Below are 21,332 nucleotides of genomic sequence, written 5' to 3'. Positions count from 1 at the left end.
GGGGAGGACATTCTCATAGTCGAGGAAGGGCTGTCCCATGAGGCACGTCCAGTGGAGAACAGAAGTCAGCCATAAGCCATGTGCGTATCTCAGAAAGAAGCCCCGCAGGCAGAGTCGACAGACGCACAGATAGTCTGTTTGTTCAGGGTGGCTGAACGAGGACCACGGACACAGAGGACATGTGGACACACCCTCGTAGGTCATAAGTTCCTTGGAGTTTACTCTGGATGAGAAAGGAAGCCATCGGAGCCTTTCTGACTTTACAAAGATCCTGTGTTTAGGACAGACTGTTGGGAGCGCATGGGTGGAAACACACAGACCAGTCAGGAGGCTTTTGCAGTAAGTCAGGCAAGGGTTATGGTGGCTTGGACTAGGGTAGTAGCAGTGGAGGTTATGAGATAATAGTCGAAGCTGGGTTCTATTTGAATGGTCAAGGCAAACGGACTTACTGGTGTTTGCCCGTGGGGTGTGCGAAATAGAGACAAATTCAGGATTACACAAAGGCTTTTGGTCTTGAAGTACCTGGATAATGGAGTTGCCATTCACTGATAGGAGATTTGGGAGGATCACAGCCAGAGTTCAGTCTGGGGCACATTAAGTTGCATTTTGTCTACATAGATATCTAAGCGGAGAAGTTGAAGAGCCAGCTGGAAATACACGTCTTGAATTTAGAGGAGAGAGCTGGTCTGGAGATATAAATTTGGGATGATCACCATGTAGATAATATTTTTATCAGTGGGACCAGAAGAGATTCCCCCCAAGAGTGAGCGTAGATTGATGCAAGGACTGAGCTTGGGATGAGGATCCGTGAAAAATAAAAGACGACAAAGAAGTACCTCGTTCCATAATAACCGCCTCCCTGCAAAAAAGCACAGGAAATAGTCAATACATATGAAGTTCCCCTGAAAACTGTTGTACTTAAATGGAAGACCATATTATTAGTGCCAGGTGACAGGAGGAAAGCCACCACTGTTTAAAGCAATCGAGAAGCAAAAAGGAATAGCTGGTTTTGAGAGAAAGGTGATGAATTTGCTTTTAGAAATGTCTTGAGATGCCAGCAAAATATCTACATGAATGTCCAGAAGTCCATTTTGTAATGTGTCACTAAAATTTGTAGGGGAGTCCAGGTAAGAGCTATAGTTTGGAGAGCTGTCCCTATGCATGTGATAATTGTCTCTGAATTTTGACCATTTCCTATCCATTTATATCTCCTACAGATATATGTAAGAGGAATAAGGTGAGCTAAAGCTTTGTTATCTTAAATAAGGTAAATTACTCTATCTCCTGTTGAGAAGATGTAGTAAAAAGCTCATGGGACAGATATACGGAGGTACCTGTTTAATATAGAATTAGGTTTGTCATATTTCAAACGTGTTTAGTACAAATGTTCTAAGTACTTTCACATTCATTACAACCCTATGATGGAGATAGAATTATCCTTCCCTTTATGGTTGAGAAAACTGAGGTTCAAAAGTTTAAATAACCACCAAAGCTCCCATAACTAGTGTCTGTGCTGGACTCTGAACTCAGGTCTCTGTGGTGAAGCCCAGCAGGCTCTGTCCGCAGCACCAATGGTCACTAAGGGTTAATTGGGATGATGGAGGCATCCCTCCTAAGAGCAGCACTAGCTTTTAAAAAGCGTCTTAGGGCTTCCCTGGTGGCACAGTGGTTGAGAGTCCGCCTGCCGATGCAGGGGACGCGGGTTTGTGCCCCAGTCCGGGAAGATCCCACATGCCACGGAGCGGCTGGGCCCGTGAGCCATGGCCGCTGAGCCTGCGCGTCTGGAGCCTGTGCTCCACAACGTGAGAGGCCCACGTACCGCAAAAAAAAAAAAAAAAATGCGTCTTAAATGGTCTTTTTGTCTTGATTTTGGATATTCATGGGGGAAACCACTGTCTTCACTTTGTTGAAAATTTAGTCTTTTTCTTGAGATAAACCACAGCGATGTTTTCACTTATCCTGTGGCTTTTTCCTGTTCGGGCCCATACCCTGTCTTCTTATAAGATAAGGAGGGGCTCCTAGACCGTGAACAGGAAATCAGTCAGAGTAAGTGGCACATCCGTGCAAGTCAGTCCATATACCTGGAGTTCCCAAGGCACAGCTCGCTCTGGTGGTTTCAGATCCAGACTAGCACCGTTCTTAGGAAATGAAAGACAAGCACATGTTCTGAGAATGGAAAGACAAGGACGGTCTCAGTCTCTGAAGAGACTGGTTTTGGCAACATGTTACTTCCCCACTAATCAACCATGTCCTCCAGGATTTATGTGGCTCTATTAATCTGCTAAACAGAAAAGTACACAGTAAGGGTCAGTAAATCCCTGGTGACTTTAAAAGTATTTTATAAACTTGTGAATAGGGATGGGTCAGATGTTGTTGAACCTGAAGCTTAGCCACATCTTTGGATCTTCTTTAAGATGAATAACGTGAAACTGCATAGAGTCTTAGAAAGTGGCCGTGAAAGTGATGGGTTCTGAACTTCCTGGTAAATCCAGGTCCACCATGAGGAGGATTGTTGATTTAAGATCGACCATCTGTCAAGTGTATTCGCGTTTTGTACTGGGATTCATACATGAAGAGGTCATTGCCCTTCACCTCTCTTGTAATCCCCTACTTGAGAGAACTGTCCTGACCTTCCTGTTTGGGACCACTGAGGAAAACTGGGTGTGACCCAAACCCAGAGTGCCATCTGCACCACTGCTAAGTCTGCTTTCCTATGAGTCTTGCTTCCACTTCTGCGGATGGGACCAGGATGGGGAGAAGGCAAAGACTTTCTGAAACCTGAAATGGTTTCATCATAGCCCTGAGCAGAGATCTAAGTGTAATGTTTTTATTTCATTGCACAGCACATACTGTAAAGAGAAAACAAAATGAGTTAGGAACAGCCAGTTCCTCAAAGAGCAGTGAGCAATAAGAAAAGGCAATTTTGAAAAGAAATCAGATTTTTCAAAAGCTATTTTTCTTTTTGGAGGTGAAAGGTCATGTTACAAGGAGCTTAGAGCTCCATAAAATGGCCGAACAGAGCTAGCACATGGCAAGTGATTTTTTTTGTTGTTAATGCTGATCAAAAAAAGACATGAGTTGGATTTACCTCAACAGTGGCTGGCTTGAAGTGCCGTGGGGAGATGGTGATTTAGGTATGGTACAGACCCCCAGCAATCTGTAAATACCTAAGAACGTAAATGTTTTGCTCTGGGAAGGTGATGTTTACAGAACAGGGCAGGTTCTCTCGCTGTAAATGATATACCAGATGCCTGGGAGCCGGTGTTGTTTCTAAATATAGGCGGTCACCTCCACTGTTGCTGCAGTGAGACTGTAACCGTGGACATTAGATTAGCTGGTGAAAGTTACAGATACTTTTGTAAAACAATTTTCACACTGAATGATTTATCCTAAGGAGTTAAACTGAACATTTAAAAAAAATCTTAGATACCCAGTTTAAAGTCTAACAAGATTGTAAAGTTAAAAAGTCGCTGCAAATGAAGATGTTTATCTTCTGTTTGGTCTTGAGAAAGCTTATAAATCTTTCTACTATAAAGCATATCCACGTTGAAAGGTAAGATATTTAATATTGAACACATTTGAATGGAACTTTGCAGTTGCTAAATTTCAGATATTGAAAGGGAGAAACAGGGAGGGGTGAAGATTTAGTTCAGAGTGGAAACTGGAGCATGATGTATCCTTTGATTCTCACATGTTACCAGATTAATTATAGAAATTCATCTGAGGAATTATGAGGAAGAAAATGAGAGGGGGGTGCTTGGGAGTTAAGCAAGCAGAATTCAAAACAAAAACTTTTTTTTTCATTGACCTCAAGCATGTACTATAAGTTACTCCTTTACTGGACTGACATGACTTTATTTCTTACAGCTTACTTAGGAAAGAAGAATACAGCAACAGTGTTGACTGTTGGCTTAAAAACATTTATAAATCATTCAATTGCTTTATATGGTTTATTTAATTAAGCTGATAGCACTGAAAATCATTTTGGTCAATAGATGCTGTTATCTATGGTTTGAGTTCCCCTACTTTCGGAGAAAAAAGGATTGTTCCTTAAAATTCATACTAAAACGTCCCCTGTCAATCAGTTCATATTTAACGAAGAATGCTAGGTATTATTTGTGCACTTACATGGCAGGCACACACTTAGCATGCTCACTGCTAATCTCTGCCCTCAGTCCTGTCTCATAGGTAGTGCTTTTCCTATTTTATGGGCAACCTGACTCGCAGAGAGGCTAGGTACCTCCCGAAGCCCACCGCCCCAGGCTGGGCTGCACAGCCAGGCCTTCCCGGCCCCGCAGTCTTTTTCCCCCCGTGAACTTCTGGGCTCCGACCCGCACCTGGTTTCTCACTTCCTTCTGGTTTCCATTTCCTTCTTCCCCTCTCCTGCCCACCTCCTCCTTTAAGGCACCACAGGCAACAGGGGTCCTGTTTAAGGCAGGTGAGCAGAGCTGAGTTCATCCCAGGAAGTACCAGGGCCGTGGCTCTCAGAAGCCTGGTCCTTGCCTGATGGGCCAAGGGGGCCCTCATCCAACACTATGTGTTCTCGGTGCTTCTCTCACGGACCACCACCCGCCCTGTCCTGCAGATTGTGTGACACTTAACTCCTTGTTCACGCCAGTGAGGTCATATGAAGAGAGAGAATAGCAAATGCACCTACAAAAGTCTGGCTTCAGTTTTCTTTCTTCCACTCTAAGGGACTTAAGTCTTGGTGATCAAGAAGATGACAGCGGGGACAGAAAGCTATGTGATGGTCTTGGGGGAGAGCCCGGGTTGTGATGGGATGGTAAATTCAACGAATACTTGCATTTCTTTATTTTGGCCCTGGAATAGTCTGGTTTCCAAATGGCCCTTTTCCTGCTTTTCTCTCTCTTTTGAACATCTTCAAGCAATGCTGAAATGGTCCAGAAGACTAATGCAGCCGTTTCGGTGGATAAATTGTATGCAAAACAGGAATATCTAGTACCCTCAGCTGAAAATATTGTTAGCTTTGCTGCCCCTTAAATGTCTTCATAGTGTACTAGAAAGAAATAAGTCCAAAATGAATCCAAATGGCCATGTCTATAGGCCTTTCCCAGTCCCAACATCTGGTTAATTGCTACATTAACCAGTAACAACAGAAGAATAGGCGGTGATAACAAATTGGCATCGTACGATTCAGCATACAGCTTTCAGAGGTAAATTAAGGATAATGACATTTATCAACCCATTATACAGGAGGGAGCACATGATCATTATAAATATTATAAATGAATATTTAAGTTCAAACATATATTTAAGCGTTGACTACTTAAAACCTTATCAATTTACTACTGCTCTGCTGACTAAACTGAATATAGAGGTTTCATACATGCAGTCTGTTTGGAAAGTTAATAGTATAATTTTCTTATTTAAATAGTCGTAATGAAAACTGATATATGTTCTGAAGTCCTCTAGAGTTTCACACTGACATCAGGTTGTTTAATGATAGAACAAACAGATGTGTATGATTTTTAAAGCATTGAATATTGTCTTCATAGGTGGAACTTGAAACACAGTTGTTCCCCAAAAGAATATTATTTATGATGGTGACTTTTGCATTTTATTTAGTGAGAGCATAATGTTTCAGTTTCTTATAAATTATTATTTTACCGCCAGATTTTGTCCTATCAACAAATATTTACTGGGGTGCATTAATTCAACTCTGCTTTTAATAAAGTACAGGAGTGTTGCCTACTGGAAAGAAATAATACACAAAAACTAGTAACAGTAACTCTTTGTTCAGTTGAGAATTCTAAGATCTGGATGTTGGCTTTATTCATCTTCTGGACAAGCAGGAAATACCGCTTGACGGGAAGGCAAAACAGTGGCCGTGCAAGTTGGAACTATAGGAGCATCAGCTCTGCAGTTAGACTACGTGACTCGTTTTAAATGTTTTCATTTCTTCTACGGCTCCCATTTCCTCAACTTTAAAACAGAAATATTAATTATTTATTAATACATTATTATTAATGAATGTACCTCAAAGAACTGTGAGAACTAAATGAGATTCATACACACTGCTTAGACCAGTATCACGCACGCAGTAAACACTATCAGCATCAGCTGTGATTTCCGTCACTCGAAAATCAGCCGTAAGGAAAAGAAAGATTCGTATTTTCAGTAATACCCCATAAGATCATTGGATATAAAAAGACGGATGATTGTCAGTTGACTTCTGCCCTCTCTACTGGGTTCACTGGGTCATTTCATTTACCTTGTGATATCTGTCCCACATTTTAGCCAGCGGAATTGTTTGGACCTCACTTGTGGCAAAGTTCTACTGTAAGACCATCATACAGAAGCATAGGTATATGTCTGGGCATTTTCAAAGGTACGAAGTGTAGGAATAATGAAGTGGTTTCCAATAATTTTCCTGACCTATATAAGCAAGCTTTACACATGCTTTTCATGAAATTTATGTTTCTGACCAACAGCTAAGTGACTTTATTTAAATTGCGCTAGGACTGATCAGCAGTTTATTTTTTAAAATAATTTATATTTATTGCATCCTATGGATCCACAAAAAGGGTAGTAGACAAGGAGACAGGTATTCGCAAACCATCACATTACATCGAGAATATGTTCTGTCTTGTCAGCATTGCTTTACTTTATCAGCCGATGATACCCTGTGAGTATTTTTCTGATTTGCATAGTCTGTGTGTTTAATCACTCTAAGGTGATCTCTCATGTCCATTAAATAAAACTGACAATGCTGGTCTTGCCTACAAGAAAATCACTGTGCACCAACCCAGTATCTTATAAAGTCACCTGGGTGGACCACAGCGGTGCAGGTGATGGGTGGGCGGGTGCTGAGAGGGGCCTGGGAGAGAAGGAAAAGGGGGCTTCTACATGGGAGGGCACTGATTCTCCTAATGGGGAGGTGCCAAAGGCCTGTCAGAAGAGGGGTCACGGGGCGCATGACAGGTCAGGGCTTTATCCACCAGGGCACAGGGTTGGAGGCTTTGGTACCTCCATTCGCCCACTGCTGGCACAAGGAGAATCAGTGACCCCGAGCAAGCCCTTGGTTCTCTCAGCACCATTTCAGACACAGATGAGAAATATCGTATGATATCACTTATATGTGGAATCTCGAAAAAATGATACAAATGAACCTATTTACAAAACAGACTCACAGACTTAGAGAACAAACTTATTGTTACCAGCGGGAAGCTTGGCGGAGAGGGATCGTTGGGGAGTTTGGGACTGACATGTACACACCGCTGTATTTAACATGGGTAACCAACAAGGACCCATTGTATAGCACAGGGAACTCGGCTCCCTATTACGTAACAGCCTAAATGGGAAAAGAATTCGAAAAAGAAGAGATACATGTATACGTATAACTGAGTCACTTTGCTGCACACCTGAAACTACACTCCAATATAAAATAAAAAGTTAAACCAAAAAACCAAAACCCCAGTGACAGTCTGCCCCTCCCAGCCTGTGACACCCCCTTTCTGGGACCCGCCTGGTGTATTGCAGTTTCAGGACTTGGAGCTCAGCTCCTTGAGACACTTGCAGCCCCTCACACCGAGGGCAGGCCACCGTCGGGGTGCAGAGAGCAGGGGGACAGCAGGGTGGGCAGGCGTGGGGAGAGGTCGGTGTGCCTGCTGCCGTTTCTGCTGATGGTGCAAAAACTTGTTTTTCTGGGGTCTGCCTGAAAAACCGTGAAACGGGGGCTTCTGGGGCAGATCTAGTGACTTTAATCCTTCTCTTCTTTGGAGAGTAATCCAAAAGGTACAGTAGGTCTGGGATAGGCGTATTCCAGAACATGCATCACAGCCCCCTGGGTTTGGAAACTGCCCATCGGGGTCCCTTAGATCAGCATGGAATTTCTGGGACGTAGTGAGTCATCCTGGTCACTTCGCTGAACACGGAGCCTCAGTAATGTCTATTCCGCATGAATTAACTGTATCTCTCAGGGTTTACTCTGACTCATAGATGTTTGTTTTCTTTCTTTTCTGGCAGGTTCCTGGGCAGATCGGTCACCACTTCATGAAGCAGCAAGTCAAGGTCGTCTTCTTGCTCTGAGAACATTATTATCACAGGTAAAACATAACGTATAGTTTAAAATATGCCCTTGTCCCATGAACGTATGAACGTTTGTTGCCAATAGTAATCAACTCAAAATAATAAAATTGCTTAATAAATTTTACTAGTCTTTTTAACTCATATTATTAGCCCAGTTCACAGTTTCTCACTTATCTCTGAAACTTCTTTTTGAATATTTTGGTGTAGTCTTATGTCTTACTATTTCAGATTTCTCATACAGTATATTTGTTCATTGATAGTCATATTTAAGCAGGAAGTAATTGGAGGTATGTGTTACTCATTACACATTTTTAATATGCTTAACTCAGTACAACGTGTACAGCTAATTACAGCCTTAGTTCAGTCATAAAACATCCAAGAGGGGGTGATCAGACCAGTTGCCTAAACAATCTTTTTTACATCATGGTGATTTGTAGTATGTTACAGGGATTTGCCTACGAAAGCTACAAAACAATCATTTTTGCACCTGTCTGCTCATCAGACTCACCTGAGGAAAAAATGAAAAGCACAGATTCCTCATTGAAGTAGAAAGGACTGTGCCTTGGCCAGCGTGATTTAAATGCACACCCAGATCTGGAAGTCCTTGCCCTGGTGCTTCCCAGTATCAGGGAGACAGGAATTTTCTCGGATGACTCCGAGGGGAGGAAGGGCTGTCGCCCACTTTAAGCAGCATTGCCGGGGGCTTGGAGCCCCTGGATTCCAGGCTGGCACCTGAGGTGAATCACAGCCTGTCTGAGCCTTCTTTTTCTCACCTGTACAGTGAGGATGCAGGCGCTCCCTGCGGCCTTCCAGTTGTGGGATAACCCTGTGACTATGTTGTTTGCTTATCACTTGATGAAAAATACAATAAAAACTGCAAAAACCTCACTAACTTCTAAAGGGTAACCTCCCTGAAAGGGTCATGCAGTTCTCGGAGAGGAGAGTAACCTTAGGATATTTCTCAACACGTAGCTCATGTCCATGGATAGGCCAGCCGAGAGGAGTCAGAGGATGCCCCCAGCCAGGCTTTGTGAGGCGGAATCTTGACCTCCACAGAGGCTTCTGTCACGGGTCTCCTTAGTGGGCAGCAGTTGGGAATTAGCTCTCCAAGTCTGGCTGCGGGCTAGCCAATTCAAAACCTCCCAAAGGATAATTTAAGGGATCTTAAAAATTGCCACTTGCTAGTGACAGAGATTTGGGGTGATATTTATTTTCTCGCCTTCATTTTAAGATTCTTCATGTCCATTCTGGTATTATTACAGAGCATGGTAATCTGTAAGATGTTACGGGGGTTTGGCCATGAAAATCTTCCTATTATATTGCTTAGAATGATTGTCAATAGACAAGGAATTACCAAAAAGAGCAAGCAGGCGAGGAGTCTCATATCCTAGCGATATTTAATTATTTTAGTCTGATATCATTAGTTTAATTGGAATAAAAATAGTTTAAGTTGTACTTAGTTTTCATTGAATAATAAAATAAAATCGAACATTTCCTATATGCTAAGCATTGTAATCATTCTTGCTTTGCATGTATCATCTCATTTAATCCTCATGGTAACCCTAAAACTTAGCCGTTAGAGTCGTTGTCCAAATTAAAATAATTACTGCATCATGGAGCTTCAAACCCACATCTAACTGACTCTGTATTCAGACCTCTTAACCACTAACATACAATTTAGTTGATGGGGTTCAGAGCAGGCTGCCCCAAAATATGCCCAGAGAGCATATTGATTATTTTGAATTAAAGCTATTTGAGAAACAGCCAGTATAAAGAAGGACACTCTGCCTCTCCTTTGTCCCCCTGAAATCGGGAAACAAAGCTCCCAGGGGAGGTATCCTCCCCATGCTGGGGGGATGGTGAGCATCCTTGTCACCAGAGAAGACAACTTCTTAGGTCCTATACCTATGGGGCCTCCATACGTATGAAATTAAACTTGTTTTTCTTCTGTTCATTGGTCTTATGTCAATTTGATTATTAGACCAGCCAAAAGAACTTAGACGAGTAGAAAAAAGGATTTTCTCCCCTACATAGTCGTACCTATTTAGTGACAAAAATTCATGGAGCAACTTAAGACAATTTCTTTTTACCCCAGTCTAGGCTGACCTGAAATTTTATATCCCCCATCAAAACAGGCGATCCAGCCTAGAAACAGTCTTTAGTTCTACAAAACCATAGACAAAATAACAATAGCAACCAAAACAATTCATAAAGACAAAAAAAAAGTGTTAAGGAAGCAGAACTTAGAGAAAACCTTCAGAATCCTTTGGGCAAACTACTTAAGGCAGTACGGGGTGCAGATAGGATGGTCACAACAGTTCGGTTCAGGGGATCTGACAGCTGACTGGCTGTGGGCATTTGAGCTGGCCACGTTCCTGCTAAACCAGAACCTGACGTGCCTGAAATTCTCTGATCTTTGATACCGCCCTCTAATGACAATTATAGAGAGGATTTTTTCTGACATTTTGCTCATATTTCAAAATTATTGATGTCATATTTAGGGCTATAATGTCAATGCAGTAACCATAGACCACGTCACCCCGTTACACGAGGCCTGCCTTGGAGATCACGTGGCCTGTGCCAGGACACTTCTGCGAGCCGGAGCTAACGTAAGTGCCTCTGAGAAGCGTTAACCGTTTCCACATCAACCGGCTAAGAGAATCAAGCAAAGTGCTCATTTTGCTTCTCTTTCCTTCTTCGTAGTTTTCAAAAAATAGGAGAACAAAAATAAAGCTCTCAAATCGCCCCCTTGCGCTCTAAGCAGGATTTCCAGTCATTGCAAAAGAATGGGTAGTGTGCTGCATGATATGGGGTATTCTTCAGGCTATTTGCTGCTTTCGTGATTCTAAATAGCCATAGATGCACATCTTTATGCATGTAATGTTTGCTCATCTTTTGAATTATTGTTTTAAGATAAGTTCTCAGAAATGGAATTTCCAATTTCAACTGCCACGAGCAAAATGGCTTCACCACAGCTGTTATCCCTCTTACATTTGTACCTTTTTTTCCTAATTACAGAGTACCTAATCATTGAATCCGTTTTTTTGTTTTGTTTTGTGGTATGTGGGCCTCTCACTGTCGTGGCCTCTCCCGTTGCGGAGCACAGGCTCCGGACGCGCAGGCTCAGCGGCCATGGCTCACGGGCCTAGCCGCTCCGTGGCATGTGGGACCCTCCCGGACCGGGGCACGAACCCACGTCCCCTGCATCGGCAGGTGGACTCTCAACCACTGCGCCACCAGGGAAGCCCTGAATCCAGTTTTGTGTATTTGATTCTCGGGTATTTTCTTTTTAATGATTCCCCTAGTTGCACACCCACTCCTGTGGATTATCTACCACATCATATTTCTGTTTATCCTTGTAGTTTTTAAGCTTTGCTTATGGATATGTGTGAGCTAAATAGCATTTGTCATCTTTACTGGCCACATGTTCTCAATTATCTGTTCCCAGGTCATGTACCTGTTTTTAAATGCCTGACAGCGAATGCTGTATGATTCTGTGACTCTCATTCTCAGAGCTCTGGTTTGGTTTAGGTAAATGCGATCACCATAGACGGTGTGACCCCGTTATTCAATGCGTGCTCACAAGGCAGCCCCAGCTGCACAGAACTGCTTCTGGAATATGGCGCCAAACCCCAGCTGGAGTCCTGTCTTCCTTCCCCTACACACGAGGCCGCCAGCAAAGGTACCCGTGACCCCAGCTTAAGTGACAAGGGGAGAAAGCTCCTTCAGCAACATGCAGTGCCCTGTGTATAGTGAATACTGCAGGGAGAAGCCTAGGCGGAGGTGTACATTTTGCGGGGGGAACAGGTATTCAGGAGACACAGACTCACCTGTACTTTGTGTTGGCAGGTCACCATGAATGTCTGGAAATCCTCATATCCTGGGGCGTAGATGTAGATCAAGACATTCCTCATCTGGGAACCCCTCTGTATGTAGCTTCTATGTCTCAGCAGTTCCACTGCATCCGGAAGCTTCTTTACGCTGGTAATTTTCTGGACAACATCTTCCATCCTGTTCATACACACAAGCAATTATTCAGCTCCATATTGATTTCTGTAAATAAGCATCTTTAAAAATTACATCGCATGGCTAAAAATGTTCTTATTCTAAGCATTCTTGCATATAACTATAAAACCCATAAAAAGAACCTCATTTATGGTAACCCCACTTCACCTCAAAACTCCAAAAGCCATATAAAAGGTCATAAAATTAAAATCCTCAAGGGTGAATATAATGGTGCCAAGTGTATGTATATCTCTGTGAACAAACCCATCAAAAGAAACATTAGGGATTATAATTGATTAGATACCTTTTCTTCCAAGACTTTCCCAGACTTTGTAATCTACCTGAAAAGACTTAATCCCTCTCCACTTACTTGAAACAAACCAGTTCCTCAAGGTTCAGCTTTAGCCCCTGAAAGACTATTCCTAATCTTTTGAGACCATAGTGATCTCTCCCACTATAGGACTGGGAGCCCTTTTAGGATATAAATTATGTCTTTTTTTCCCATCATCTCTTTTCTCTAGCACAATGCCTCTCATGTGGCAGGTGCTTAAAATATACATAAAATTAGTAAGCGAATTTCTATGGTTTTTACTGTCTATGACACACATTTGGCCTCTGATATATACTGACATATATTTTTAGTAATCCCTTTATGCGTTACTCACATCATCTTGGCTAAATTATAAACTTCTTCAAGCAGTGTCTGCATCCGCTATTTCTTTCCCTTTACATCTAGTAAGAGTCTTAAACGTGAGTTCTGCTAATAACGCCTGACAGACTGTTATTTTCTGGTTATATTCTCCCATAAATTTGTATAACCAGAAGAGTTTATTCTTTATCACCTTCCTTTACTTTGCTAGCAATATTATTCTTTTCCAAATATTTTATATTGGGTTAAAAAGAAACTGGAAAAGTATGGTTACTAACTGGATTGATTGTTATTCTCAGGCTCTGTTCTCCCATAAAACTGATATAACCAACAGAGTTGACGCTTTCTCTAAGGAGATTTTGTTATGGAATATAATTTTTCCACTAAATGTTTTACATTTGATTTGAAAATATTGAAAACAATTACATTTATTGAAACTTGAGAGTAGCAAGAGGGTCATAAAGGGACTCTTAAAATGTACTGCTTCTTATAAGCATTATTAGTTTTACTGATGGTATCGGACAACAGAAATGAGAAGGACTTAATGGATTTTTATTGATAGACATGTCTTGGTGTTGTAACTATTTTTGTCCTGGAAAATGGGATTATTATTGTTTACAGTATTAAACAGTATGTATTCATTGCACATGATGACCACCGTGGACCAGGGGCTTGCACTAAGATAAAATAACTATGTAATAGATAATTTGACATGTAAGGGTATTTTAATATAAGCATTTAAAAAACTTGCTTTGCGTGCAGAAATACAGTGGGCCTTTCCGTTTAAGAGGCTCAGTGCCTTTATATATTTATTGAATTAAACTACATGAGTGAGAAGTAAGAGGAAAATCTATATACACTTTACCCAAAGAGCTCACCTATCTAGATTCATGAGTTTTCCAAGAAACCAAAGTGCTCTATTGCCTTAAAATAAATGAAAAGAATAAGAGCCATAAGCTCTTGAATAATCCTAAAAACTATCCATTATGCTGAAAAGGGATGTGAGTCAGCCGAATTGTACACTCTTTGTAATACTAATTAATATGACTCCTTTGAGAACTGTTTAAAATTAAAAATTTTTTTTTATTATGAGATCTTTCAAACACAGAGAAAAATGTTAGAGAATCTAACAAAAGTGTGCATTCTCCAACCAGCTGTATCACGTTTTAAGATGAAATATGCATGTTTATGTATATTATACATAAAGAAATAACTCTTTGCAGAAAGAGTTGAGGTCCTCTTTGTGGCTGACGCACCTGCCTCGCCTTGGTTAAGTGACTCGTCTAACTAATTCTGTTTGTATCTACCATCATTCCTCATTTCCATGTAGGCGCTGACGTACAAAAAGGCAAATATTGGGATACCCCACTACACGCTGCTGCTCAACAGTCCTGTACAGAAATTGTAAACTTACTGCTAGAATTTGGAGCGGACATCAATGCCAAAAACACAGAGCTTCTGAGACCTGTCGACGTAGCGACCTCTAGCAGTTTGGTGGAAAGGTTACTGCTTCAGCATGAAGGTAAGAAGAATCCATGTGGGCATTAAAAAAGTTTTGTTTGCCTGAAGTAGATGAAATTTAAAGACTTTTTGTTGGCATGTAAAATAACAATGACATAACATTTGGAATATTTTTTGAAAGAAGGTAATTTTTTAACTTGGGTTCCACCTGTAAAGATGGGCTTATGATGATCTTGATTTCCTTTGTGCTCATCTTACCTAAATTCTATGTTCATTTGGTTAAGTTAAATATATTGTTTCTTTTGACAATAAACAATATGTAATTCTGTTTAATATTTTAATAAATATTTGGAAACATGCCCCATTTTATAAGGGCATGCATTATCTATAACGTGTTATAGAAACATAATCATGAAGTATTTTTGTTCTAAAACAGAAATTCTAAAGCCTGGTCCAGACACTGTAGTAAAACTTGCTTTGACTTAAATAGTAAAAACCTAATTTGAGAAAAAAATAATTTTAAAATTTCCCTTTTAGTTCATAACACTTCTTGGGGCTTTTGATTTATATCTCCTTCTAAAAGCAGAAATTTTTTTGAAGGTTTACATGCAACAATAATTTCATAAGCCTGAAGATTATAATTTTTTAAAGAACATGCATGGGCATAGACTATACCTCAATTATAATAAAGTCTTATAAATAAAAGCATTACAAGTACTTATATAAATTTTCCTGGGATAATGGTCATACTCCCCTAGTTTACTGCAAAGCACTGTAGTTTTTTTGTGGTTTGATTTCATGTATCTTACAACATAGAAAACTCCATTTGGATTTTAATGAACAGATACTTTCATGTCTTTTGCAGCTACCCCAAGCTCTCTGTGCCAACTTTGCAGACTCTGTATCAGAAACTACATTGGAAGACCAAGATTACACCTTATCCCACAGCTCCAGCTGCCAACATTACTGCAGAATTTCTTACAGTATCGATAAGGCAGTAAAATAATTCTAAATGTTTGAAAGTCAAAAAGTTCTATTTCATCTGCATATAGTATATTTCATATTAAAATATGCTAAAGATAAGGTAAAGAGATATGAGAACACCCTGGAGAAGACGTGAAATAGCGATTTTAGTTAAAGTGTACTAGTACATACTATTGTTTTATGCATCTTTACTGTTTTTGAACTATAGTATGTTTAAAATATCTCTATATTACTAGCTATTCCCATATATCCCTTTGTTGATTTAGAAGAAAATGAGAAATTCACCATTTCATTTTTAGAATGAAACAAAAATGTGAACCCTTACTAAAAGTATTTGTATATTATATTTTTAAAGGTCTATATTTTTCAAATACTGTGTTAGCTTTTAAATTTTGGCCTCTGTAATTGACTATCTCTGTATTTTTTATATTAATACAAAATATGAGTATGGTTTAGAAAAGAGCAAGTCATATCCTTTTTGAAATAAAGTTGACTCTCATTCAGGAAACCCACCCTGTTAGATGTACACTTGTCATTATAAGGATTAATTCAGTAACGAAAGGATAAATTGCCCCTTCCCTGCAAAGATCCCACTGGTCACTTCACTGCTTTAAATGGACCTATTTCAGAAACTGGTAGGACTAAAATGGTCACTACTGCCCTCTCACCCTGAGAACTTTGGAACATTACACACCTGCTCAAACTATCTGAACACCCTGTCCTTCTCAAGGGTGGCCTCTCAAGGTTTCCCTTCTGTGCTTTTACACATATCACTCCAGCCTTCCCCCAGTTCAGAGACTGCTGATAGCTGGTGATACCTGGACCCAGGAAAATGAACTTCATATCTAGTTGATAAAGAGGCCCTGGGTCACACTTCAAGGATCAGGGCAGTCCAAGGCTGTAGAAAATGGAAGAAGAAAAATGCCTTAAACTGTGGGGTTTTCAAAGAAAGGGACAAGGGGTTATCACTTAGCAAATGTAGAAAACTCAGAAAATGTACGCTCTCTGTGGACCTTCATTGTGGTGTTTCTAACCCTTCTTACACAAAGCAAGGGTTCTGCGTAGACTGTACTGCAAGGGAATGCCGTACACCAGAATGTATTAGTGTAGCGGTGTCCCCTGCAGGGGTTTATTCTCTTCTGCTTAACTGTACTTGAGTGCGATGTAAACATAATTTTAAAAATTAAATAAAAAAATTTAAAAAGACTTTGTGCCTTCTTTGTAATTTAGACTATATTTGAGTTTATTATGGATTTAGAAATAAGATAATCAAGATAGTTATAACACTGTGTAAAGTAGAAGAAAATATTTTGATGAGTTTTATATTATAAATTTTGATAAAATTTTGATTAAATATTTTGACCACTATTTTGATGACCCAGGGTACTAGGAACTTAGTTCTTGGCTGACTTTCAGAGACCCATGGGAAATAAACTATTATTGTATGTAACCCCAAAGTTACTAAGATTGCATTTTTAAAAAATCATTTTAGATTTTCGAAAGTAGAAATAAGGCGGTAGCATGTTTGTTTAAAAAATGTCTTCTAGGGCTTACCTGGTGGCGCAGTGGTTGAGAGTCCGCCTGCCGATGCAGGGGACACGGGTTCGTGCCCCGGTCCGGGAGGATCCCACATGCCGCGGAGCAACTAAGCCCGTGAGCCATGGCCGCTGAGCCTGCGCGTCCGGAGCCTGTGCTCCGCAACGGGAGAGGCCACAACAGTGAGAGGCCCGCGTACCGCAGGGAAAACAAAAAAAAATGTCTTCTATGTGGGTAGAGACTTTTAACTTAGTCTATTTTACAAAATATCTCAGTTTAATAAATTTGTAATAGCCTCAGAAGAATATGTATTTAACTGTTGTTTTATTATAGAGTAACCCTATTAAGTATAATTATGTATTAAAACTGCTTTTGTAAAACAGTTTTCTACTAGCATTCTCCCTGAGCTAGAGGTCATCTTGGAGTATAAGAGTAATGCAAGGCATCCCTCTTAATTGATCTTGTGCCAATAAGAGAAGTAAATATCAAATATTAAAATAAAAATTGACACTTGAAAATTTTAGTATGCTGGTACCTTGTATCTTAGCTTGAGTACAATTGTCTTATCGAAGATGTGTTCTAATTTAAATATATGTATTTTAATATATTAAAGTGGGATGTTTATCCCTGGAATAAAGCACTTTTTTTTCTCCTAATTAGTATTTGATTTTATAATGGAAGATAATGGGAGAATATGATTCAATTGCCCTAGTTTTGTTTACCACTGGTTTTCAAATCACTGTATCATGGGCAATGAGAGTAGGATAGTGCAGATTGAAAATTATACCTTGAAGGTCCTCTAATCCAAATCTTATAATATATATGTATGTCTGTAAAGGTGCAAGGATAATATTCCACAAAGACAAAGACAAAAAAAAATACTACAGATCTTCCTATGCTTAGTATGAGGTTACCTCCTGATCAACCCACCATAAGTTGAAAATATCGTATGTTGAAACTGTATTTAATACACCTTCCCCACAGAACATCAGAGCTCAGCCTGGCCCACTTTAAACATGCTGAGATCATATATATTAGCCTACAGTTGAGCAAAATAATCTAACACAAAGCCTATTTGACAACACAGCATGGAATATCTCATGCAATTTATCGAATACTGAAAGTGAAAAGCACAATGGTTGTCTGGGTCCAGAATGGTTGTAAGCATATACCAGTTGTTTCTCTCCGTGATCAGGGTAAGTCACATGGCGCTTTCTCAGGTAATTCCTTTGCCCCATTAAAAGAACTAGAGGAAGAACTTGAGGTCTCTTTTCAAATATCACCTCAAGATGGACATAGTCTAAGTAGAAGGACATGGCTCAGTAGGAGGCCTGAGTGAACCTTCTGTCTGATTCCAGAATCAGGGAGACCTCCCCACCTCCCCGTGGGCAGAAGCAGGTGGGGGCCGGTTACGTCCAGAACAGCACAGATGTCCCTGGTTGAGCAGAACACAGCAGGTGCTCACTGTCTGCACCCCGCCCCCAGCTCCAACGTGGAAGAGAGGTATGGTGTTGAGAAATCAAAACCGAGGCCACAGTTTGAAAATGCCCCTAGACCAAGTACCCTTAGCCACTTAACTAAAACTTGAGCTCTCCAGACTTGCCCAAATGCTGATGCTGACCTTAAATAGACTTTAAGCTTGCTCCCTGTCGGTGTGACCTTACAGCTTCCTAGCTAGGTGGCTACCGGTGAGTGAGCTTATACAATGAAAAGGAGTGTACGTTTCCAGTAACCAATCACAATAGAAAAGAGGGCACCGTCGCCACTTAGTATCTGTGACGGATCTGGTTCCAGTCCCCCTGGAATGCCTGAGGATGCCAAAATCCCGGGATGCTCAAGTTCCTTATAAAAAATGGCGTGGTATGGGAACATATGTATATGTATAGCTGATTCACTTTGTTATAAAGCAGAAACTAACACACCATTGTAAAGCAATTATACTCCAATAAAGATGTAAAAAAAAAAAAGAAAGAAAAGAAAATAGACAAGCATTAACTTTAAAAAAAATGGCATGGTATTTGCTTATAACCTATGGACACCCTACTTTAACTTTAACTCATACTTTAACTCATCTCTAGATTACTTATAATTCCTAATACCACGTAAATGCTATGTAAACAGGTGCTGGCAGGAGGTAAATTCAAGTTTTGCCTTTTGGAACTTTCTGGAATTATTTTTTCTAATATTTTCTATCTGAGATAGGTTACATCCACAGATGTGGAACCCACGGGTCCGGAGGGCTGAAGGTCCTCACACATTTACACTTTATAAACTGTGCTGTAATTGCCTAAAGCCAGCTTCTAAGCACTTTCTGTTGCAAGTCTCCCTGTCTGACATTTGCTTCTCAATCAACAAAATACTCGTATCAAGTAAAGCTCTTCTGAATTTTCTTATGTTGACATAGGTCAACAACAGTTACTGACTGCAAGGGCTGTTTGGCTTGCGCAGAAGTTGGCTGGGTCATAGAGGATGACTGTGGATTAGTGAGCTTGTTCAGGAGGTAACTTCAGTTGTAGCTGCTTTTCCATTTGAGGTACTGTAACTGAAAGCGGGGTCCGGCTGCTCGCCGCTCCAAAGCCAGTTAAGAGGCCAGGCTGGTGGAAAGGAAAGTTTGCTTTATTTTGGATGCCGGTAACCAGGGCGGCAAGGGGAGGGCGGACTCGTGTCCAAAGGCCAGCTGCCCCCCTTGGCAACCAGTGGGCAAGAGCTTTTCTGGGCAGAGAGGTGGCGCTGCCTGCAGAACCAGCACAGGCAGCTCTGACGGTCATCTTGAACTCGGTCATCCTGATAGTTTTAGGAACAGTTAATCTTCGGTTCCAGGGTCGGTTTGTTTCCGTTTCTTGAGGCCAGTTCTCGGAATTGCGGCAGCTTATGTCATGGCTACAGCCTGGTCATCACGTAGTTAACTTCCCCACCTGGTGTGGGTTTCGGTATCTGTAAGACAGCTCACAGGACACGGCTCAGAATATCATCTATAGACCTTGAGAAGGAACTAAAGGTCCTTGACTTTGCTTAATGACTAAACTAGTACTGTTTGGTCTCCTTTGACTGTTTGTCTTTGTTTCTGCATTTTCTCACTTCTCTGATTAAACTTATTCTTTGGCTAAGGCTTTTCCACAGACAAAGGGCAGGCGGAGGACCTGGGGGACAAGGACCGTAGGGTGCTGCTTTGCTTCAGTATCTTTACTGGAATAAATCGCCACAATCCCTAGCATCTGCTACGCTGCTACTGATCTGCAAAGTACTTTTTCTCCTCTCTAACAGCCTGCAAGAACCACAAAGAGCCGCTTGCTTTTTCTGAGCAGGACAAGCAGTGCACGTTCATCATTCTGCCGCAGGTCAAATCAATTTTCTGGCTCTGCCACAAGATCAGCAGAGGCTTCTGAGTGTCGTATCGTCCCACAGAATATCCGGCTGGTCCACTCTGTTCGTGATGCCGTGGATCCAGTGAACGGGAGTAGCAGGCTCTTTAGCTGCCCTGGTAACACGTAGATGAGCTACTCCGACTATGAAGCAATGTATGATTCAGCAGGAAAGCAGAGTAACGCCACGAATTCAACAAGAATTTAATATAAGGAAACGGTCAAACGGAACTAAAATGAGACCATCAAACGAACAGAGACAGACCCCTCGTGCTGGAGAGCAAAGGCAAGGAACAGGGGTTCTGAGAGTCTAGAACTTGAAGGGAAAGCCCTACAGACCTTGGAACGGGCAGCGTATACAGCAGATGCTCAGAGGAGCGGTCCTAGAGTAAAATCTGGGGCTTGGAGTTCTGAGCGCTTCTCAGTGGTCGCTGAAACCTCTGAGGGAGTACGATGAAACCTGCTCCGGGAATGCAAAACAAACAAACAAACAAACAAACAAAAACAAACCAAAAAAGCCCAACCTGGACGCTGGCACCGACTGCCCCTGCCCGCTGGAGCTTTGTTGCCATGGGGACCTTCATCCAAACAGCCCTTCTCCTTTCCTCTGGCCTCCTGGTCGCTCTCTAGTGCCCCCTAGCGGCAGGATTTAATACAACTCAGCAAAGGAGAAACTACAGGGCCGAGTTCCAACTCCATGCGGCAGAACCTAGAAGGGTGTATTTGAAACAGAGACCTATTTGCTTCACAACTGGCACATTTGCTACAGGAAAAAATTCTAACTCCTCAGCAAGACTGTTCTCAGTCAAGCCCCAATCTATAGCCTTAACTTACCTCTCTAGCCATCACCACCAAAATCTTGGGGTAGCCCCACATGCCAAAGCCTAAAACACTTTCTCTGACCTTAATGGGTTATTTGTTATTCCTTAAAACTCGTAAAAAACGATCATATCATAGATCATGTCTGCTTCTGCTCACACTAGTAACTGTGTGGAACTGACCCCCCCCTCTTCATTCCATAGATTTCCATGATCGTCTTAGAAATATCATTTAAACTTACTGAGCCCTTATGTGTGTACACTGTGCCAGGCTCTTCACTCGTTTAACTTGTTAATTTAATCCTTCAACACAACCCTGTGAGGTCTATCCTATCTATTTCCATCTTTTACAAATAAAAGTGGTTAAATAACTTGCCCAAAGTCACATAACTAATAAAAAATAGACCTGGTGCTCCAAAGCCTCTGCCTTAACCAGTCCAAAATACTGCCTTATACGATTCACATCAA

The 21,332-nt window shown here is 41.1% G+C and overlaps 1 protein-coding gene across 3 annotated transcripts in view; it reads left to right on the top strand.

Moving 5' to 3' along the window:
• ASB5 (ankyrin repeat and SOCS box containing 5) overlaps positions 1-16,857 on the top strand; it is a gene marked incomplete at its 5' end in the record, with an annotated part of 94,799 nt that extends 77,942 nt beyond the window's left edge. For 2 of the 3 annotated variants that reach the window (XM_082608564.1, XM_082608565.1), the window contains 6 exons: positions 7,987-8,066; positions 10,551-10,658; positions 11,581-11,731; positions 11,899-12,033; positions 14,034-14,225; positions 15,030-16,856. In XM_082608564.1, the coding sequence (XP_082464690.1) occupies positions 7,987-8,066; positions 10,551-10,658; positions 11,581-11,731; positions 11,899-12,033; positions 14,034-14,225; positions 15,030-15,157 (794 nt within the window). In that variant the 3' untranslated portion in view covers positions 15,158-16,856. Of the gene's footprint in view, positions 1-3,073; positions 3,135-7,986; positions 8,067-10,550; positions 10,659-11,580; positions 11,732-11,898; positions 12,034-14,033; positions 14,226-15,029 lie in introns of those variants that run through there. The other variant, XM_082608566.1, reaches the window with a different exon arrangement.
• Positions 16,858-21,332: the final 4,475 nt, after the last annotated feature.

The sequence above is a fragment of the Mesoplodon mirus genome (assembly GCF_964341445.2).
Source record: "Mesoplodon mirus genome assembly, chromosome: 20".
In the NCBI taxonomy this organism is placed as follows: domain Eukaryota; kingdom Metazoa; phylum Chordata; class Mammalia; order Artiodactyla; family Ziphiidae; genus Mesoplodon; species Mesoplodon mirus.
Note: the sequence above shows the minus strand (reverse complement) of the source record. Positions and strands in the feature narration are given on the sequence as shown.